At 47.8% G+C, this 6,310-nt stretch overlaps 1 protein-coding gene across 1 annotated transcript; it reads left to right on the top strand.

Moving 5' to 3' along the window:
• Nucleotides 1-528: 528 nt before the first annotated feature.
• Nucleotides 529-2,419, top strand: pou4f3 (POU class 4 homeobox 3). The gene is made up of 2 exons (XM_043704151.1): nucleotides 529-1,021; nucleotides 1,278-2,419. The coding sequence occupies exons 1-2, from the start codon at nucleotides 902-904 to the stop codon at nucleotides 2,157-2,159; spliced, it is 1,002 nt and encodes a 333-aa protein (XP_043560086.1). The 5' UTR covers nucleotides 529-901; the 3' UTR covers nucleotides 2,160-2,419.
• The last annotated feature ends 3,891 nt before the right edge of the window (nucleotides 2,420-6,310 follow it).

The raw sequence follows: 6,310 nt of genomic DNA, 5'->3' as shown, positions 1-6,310 counted from the left end.
GGCATAAGCCCTTCTTCAGGAATGAGGAAAGTTCCTGAAGAAAGTTCAGGAATGAGGAAAGTTCCTCATTCCTGAAGAAGGGCTTATGTCCGAAACGTTGATTCTCCTGCTCCTTGGATGCTGCCTGACCTGCTGCGCTTTTCCAGCAACACATTTTCAGTCTGTGCACAGTCCCCATTTAGATTCATGTACTCAGTAGCAGTAGATCTATCCCTATGATATAATCATTGGCACCAATTCTCAATTTGCCTGCCAGAAGCTACATGCAGGTTTGTTCCCTCAAAATATGGTTGCAAGGAAATTTTGATATATTTCAATACGTTCAAATGGCAGATATTTGCCCAATTAGACAGGTAATGAATGTTGCAATATTCTTTAGCAGTGTAGATGATAACAGGACCCTTTTGTCATTGGAGATTTGCCTTCCCAGACTTGTGTTGATAACTCTGTGTACTCGACAGACAACAAGTAAAACAGCTTAAATAAAAAAGATTGCGTTTATTCTACTTTACACATTCAGTTGGGGGATTGCACCTGCTTTTGCTCCGCTGTTGTTTCAAAAATAACGTTGTAACATATGATGGCCTGGCTTGTTAACGGTGAAAATGATGAGGGAGTGACCACATGCGAGGGGGAGGGTCACAGTGGAGGCTTGTGAATGAAGGCGTCTCTGTGCAGGTGATTGCCGGGCAGGTTGGCTTCCTCGGGCTAATTTCCTGCTTTTGTTTTATCTCTAGCTGGGCAGTAGGACGCCTGCGCGCTGCTGACAGTTGTTCCTGGTAAGATGAGTAAGGAGCAGGTGGGGGAAGAGGCTGTGCCATTGAAAGAGCTGACAGGGGCCAGGCACCAGGCAGCGACGTCTAGGTCAGGCTTCACCTAGCTGCCTGAGGTGTGCGGGATCATGATGGCCATGAACAGCAAGCAGCACTTGGGCATGCCCCCTCTCCTCCAGGAGGCCAAGTACCCGAGCCTGCACTCCAGCTCCGAGGCCATGAGGAGAGTTTGCCTCCCAACGCCGCCGGTATGTAAATGTGTAATTGCTGCTTTGAGGCAGAGTTGTTTGACAGGCGCAGGCTTAATGTTTTTTTCATGTCACCAGAAACAATCGCGTATCCCCTCTTCACTCTTGACTTCATATTAATTTTTATGATCTGGGCTTTGAGGGAAGATGTTACTCTCGCGCTCTCCCTCTTTGTGAATGTTTTTTAATAGTGAGTTGACAGAATTCCCTACTGACTGCAACGTGTGTGTGTGTGTGTGTGTATTTTTGCTTGCAGCTCCAGGGCAATATATTCGGTGGCTTTGATGACAGCCTGTTAGCCCGCGCTGAAGCTCTGGCGGCTGTCGATGTGATCCCTCACAGTAAGAGTCACCCGCACTTCAAGCCGGACCTCAGTTACCACACCATGAGCAGCGTGCCGTGCAGTTCCACCTCCTCGACGCTGGCCATCTCCCCTCCGCCCGGCCTGACCTCCCATCACGTTCACCCGGCTCACCAGCTGCTAGAGACCGACTTGCTGGATATCTCGCCCAGCCTGACCGGCTTGGGGGGCGCTGACCCGTCAGCGGTGCTGTCCGTGCCTGGCCACCTCAATGGCATGGGGCACCTCCACCCGGCTATGCCCATGGCTCACCCTCACTCGTTCTCCGGCCACGCCGGCGTGCCGTGCCTCAATGAGGCGGAGGCTGACCCCCGGGAGCTGGAAGCTTTCGCCGAGAGGTTCAAGCAGAGGAGGATCAAGCTGGGGGTGACCCAAGCCGATGTCGGGGCGGCTCTGGCCAACCTGAAGATCCCGGGAGTGGGCTCCCTGAGCCAGAGCACCATCTGCAGGTTCGAGTCTCTCACTCTGTCCCACAACAACATGATCGCCCTGAAGCCGGTGCTGCAGACCTGGCTGGAGGAAGCCGAGAGCGTTTACCGGGAGAAAGCCAGCAAGCCCGAGGTCTTCAGCGCCGGAGACAGGAAACGCAAGCGGACCTCGATCGCCGCGCCCGAGAAGCGCTCGCTGGAAGCTTACTTCGCCATCCAGCCCCGGCCGTCCTCCGAAAAGATCGCGGCGATCGCCGAGAAACTGGACCTGAAGAAAAACGTGGTCAGGGTCTGGTTTTGCAATCAGAGACAGAAACAGAAGCGGATGAAATATTCCGCCAATCACTGACGGACCGTCAACGGCAAACCAGAGAATGGGCGAGAACAAAAAAACGAAATTAAGAAACAATACAGGGATTTCCAGTGTCTTCGCTAAGGACCTAAGCCATGGACTTTTACACCCAAGTAACTTCCTCCGCTCCTGTCACCACAGACTCCGAGAACGGTCCAGTGTCTGATCTCTAACGGAGGAAGGACGGTTCTTGTGTCTAACCGGGCGCAGCCTGTCGATTTGAGAGTTTGCTTTTGCACATTGTGACTGACACCTTCCGTGACGTATTCTCCAGTTCCTCAGACCCCTGCTGAGAGACCGTCTCTCTCCCCGGTTTCCGCAGACCGACATCTACCGGAGCGTCCCAGAGTTGTCAGTGGCACCTTGTATGGTAACGGGACTTCACAATGGACTCGTCTGTCGCAGCAAGACAGAGCTTCCGTTTTATTAAGTATCCTTTAGCCACACCATGCCGAGTTAATTACACAGTGAAATTAATATTTAATGCTATTTGTTTCATGTATTAATAATTGCAAATATAAGCAGGACCTGCTGGAGTAACACTGTGTATCTACCACTCTGTGAATGCAGCCCCAGTAACTACTGATGTTCTAAAACTGACATTGTGGTTTGGATTCTCGCCCACTAACGTGTTGTTCCTTGAGGGTGTCGATATGTACAGTTACATACGGAATTGAACCACCCACAGTCTCTCTGAGACTAGCTCTGACGGGATTGTGTAGCGAGGGGTTTGGAGTTGAGGCAGGAGGGTGCTGTCCCTCGCTGTGCAAGCCGGGTTTTCGCTGTCCCTGAGGGCAGTTTCACAGCTCCGGAATCTGTCAGACCCTGATGTCCCGCCAACCCCAGCAGGACAGAATTGATAAGGAGATTTCGGAGCATCTCGTTGAGGAACATGTGGGTCATTTTTCATTGTTGAAAAGGGAACTGAAACTGGGGGAGGGAGGGGGGGGGGGGGAGTATAAAGATGCCGTAAATCAGAAACAAACCCAGAATTTGCTGGAGAAGTTCGGCAGGTCTGGCAGCATCTGTGAAGAGAAATCCGAATTAACGTTTCAAGTCCAGTGACCCTTCCTCGGATTTGATTAACTCTGGTTTCTCTGCATAGTTGCTGCTGAGTTTTTACAGCATTTTCTGTTTTTTGTTTCTGATTGCAGCATTTGCCGGTTTTTTTCGATATTTATTTAGTAAAGAGACAGTTTGAAGATGATGCTGAAAATTGCTGGAGCCCATTCCCTTTCCGTTTTTAAAGGTCTCATCAACTTTATTGTGTCTGTAAATATAGTCTTGTTTAAACAGTCAATGTGATGTTGAATCTCGAGTACTCAGTCACTCGTCTCCTTCTGCAGGCAGAATATCCAACCCTTCAATCCGGCCCCTCAGATCACTGCAGACTCCCTGCTGCAGAGTTGATGAGACTTTTATAAGGGGTGCATTCTTTACACAATTTTCAGAATCTCTTTCTTTAAGACTTCCCGGACTCGCCTTTGTGATCATGTTGGTTGAGACCTAATTCTTAAACTGGTCTGCTTTAGTTTCCACAAAGTGTCAAAAGAGTGTTTTGGGAGCTGATAGTCAGCCATTGCTAATTCCAGCGCCCCTTGGTTAATACAGTTCTCCTTTTCAGAGTGGAATGGGGCACTGATTCGCTCGGAGTGGGATCAGTAACTGTTCCTGTATGTATTGGTTTATTTCTGTTAAGCATTGTCTTTGAATATTGAGTTGTTTTATCATGTTCCTGAATAGTTCCGCATCTACAAGGTCATCTCTTGATTCCTTCTCTGGGTCTGTTAAAATGGCCGCTTTGAGGACAATGTTGTACCTAACTGCGAACTGGACAACATGATCTTTTCCAAAAATAAAGCCGGAAGCTCGTATGGTCTGTGTCTTGCACAGAAATAATTTATTGCAAACTATAATGATGCTAGCAATAACATCCTCGACTTCGATCACAGTACCCTATTTTCCTGTTTGAGCGTGTGCAGTCTTTGTTCTGAAATTTATTTCTTAAAATAAAGTCTATTGTTGCAATTACAACAGAGATCTTTCTTTGCAAGGCGTTTTATATTCTGTGCGGATTTCAACTCACTTGTGACTGATTCTATCTCAGCGAACTTGAAATACCTGGACAGGCAGGAAACACTCGCTGAAGTATTGAAGGGTTTGATAGTAAATATTCCCTGGAAACAGCAAAATGAAAACGCTTTGGTCTCGCTGGGGATCTAGACAGAATGTGAGCTTGGCCTTGCGTTATTTCCCGGTGAGGATAGCGGGTCAGGTTTCCGTTATTTCTCGGCGAAGATAGGGGTTAGGTTTCGGTTATTTCCCGGTGAGGATAGGGGTTAGGTTTCCGTTATTTGCTCATCCTCAGGCGCCAGAGCTTCGCTGGGTAAAGGCGAGGAAAGTTGCGTGAGTTCGCTGGGGCCACGCATCGTGCTCTGGGTTAAAGGCCTGCCTGTTTGTTTGCAGCAGCAATCTGCCTGCTGTAGATGTTCCAGAGACCCCATCACTCCAGTAAAGCAGCTCTTCTGCTCCCAAACCCTCTGGCCTGGTAGAATCCTATTCAATGGGAAGAAAGCCAAAGGCAGATAGCATGGCGTCACTTGTCACCGCGCATCCACATTGAGAAAGCTCCTGACAAATTCAGAAGTATCCACTCCATTCCCCTGTGTGCTGTACTGACAATCATCCAAACATGCTTCCTTATGTTCCTACCCGAGTGATACCCATGCGGTGGTCAAATTCTGATGCCTCTGGACACCCAATGAATAGTTAATCCACCCACTGATGTCTAACGCTCTCCGTAGTTTTATCAGAGTTCTTCACTCCACACACAGAATCACAGACTTCCCTCCTTTCCGCAGGGACTGGGACAAGTCGCAGCTATCCACTTCATTCTTGGGTGAGACAGTTAAACCAGGTGCCAATAAACGAAATCCAGTTTACGGTCCTGTAACGGGTATTGGTCCTATAGACCGGTCAAAATGTTCAACATTCCCAAAATAAATGTGTGCGCGTCCCCGTCCCTTCATTTCCTGAAAAGTTTCGGCTCACTGCTCAGATATCACAGGAGGGAGAGTGCGTTGACTCAAGCGGAATCCCTTCCCAGTGAACCCAGATTCGTCACCACTAAGAGTTTACCCATTACAGTATCTTGTAGGTGCGCAAAATACTGATTACCCCCTGCAGTGTGAACATGCGCAACCCCCATTATCATCACATGCTCCTCTAATCAGGCACAACCAGAGAACGGTACTGAAGCTCCACAAGTAATGTTCTAATGGAATGTTAGTTCTGTACAATTTGCTGCAGCATCCACAGAGTTAAAAATCCCACAACGCCAGGTTATAGTCCAACAGATTTTTTGGAATTACTAGCTTTCAGAGCACTGCTCCTTCATTAGGTACCTGTGGAGCAGGATAATAAAACACAGAGTTTATAGCAAAGGATCATGGTATCATGCATGCAACTGATAGGATATATTGAATAAACCTAGACTGCTGTTAGAGAGGCGGCGGTAAGGTCACTGGACAGATAAACCGGGACATGAGATAATATTCTGGGGACAAGGGTTTGAATCCCGCTGTGGAAGATGGCGAGATTGAAACAACTGGAATTGTTAGAAAAAAAGAGCCGAATGGCCCACTGTAACAAACTGACATGAAAACCTTGTTCAATAAGACTTCTAGGGAAGGAAATCTATCAACACCATCTCATCGGGCCTACACGTGACTCCAGACCCAAAGCAATGTGGTTGAATATTAATGCCCTCTGGGTAATTAGGAGATGGACAGTAAGTGGCTGGCTTAGCCAGCGATACTCACATCCCGTGAATAAACAAAATGTTCTTACCATCCCTGCCTGACCACGTCTTGAGTCCCTGGAGAATTCTGTGACAGTTTTGCAGTCACTTTCTTTTTGATAAATTGATTTGCACTTTCCCGGGGTAAATTCAAAATCTGCCCATCATTCACCTCAAGGAGTCACGAGCTCTTTGAATGGTTCAAAATTATCATAACTATTTTAAACGAGAGTGGCATTTTAAATCTATAACATGTTTTCAACTCAATATACATTGTCAACACATGTCCGCGGGAGGAACTTCTATTCAAGTGCAGCTCTCTGACTCTGTTTACTCCATGTCTTTCCAA

Source organism: Chiloscyllium plagiosum, chromosome 14 (assembly GCF_004010195.1).
Source record: "Chiloscyllium plagiosum isolate BGI_BamShark_2017 chromosome 14, ASM401019v2, whole genome shotgun sequence".
Classification (NCBI taxonomy): domain Eukaryota; kingdom Metazoa; phylum Chordata; class Chondrichthyes; order Orectolobiformes; family Hemiscylliidae; genus Chiloscyllium; species Chiloscyllium plagiosum.
This window is presented reverse-complemented; position numbering and strand designations above follow the sequence as displayed.

Excerpts from the sequence above, each read along its gene's own strand:
- pou4f3 (XM_043704151.1), top strand. The coding sequence starts at position 902 with ATGATGGCCATGAACAGCAAGCAGCACTTGGGCATGCCCCCTCTCCTC. Across the intron at positions 1,022-1,277 it reads TTTGCCTCCCAACGCCGCCG|CTCCAGGGCAATATATTCGG; the intron begins GTATGTAAATGT and ends TTTTGCTTGCAG.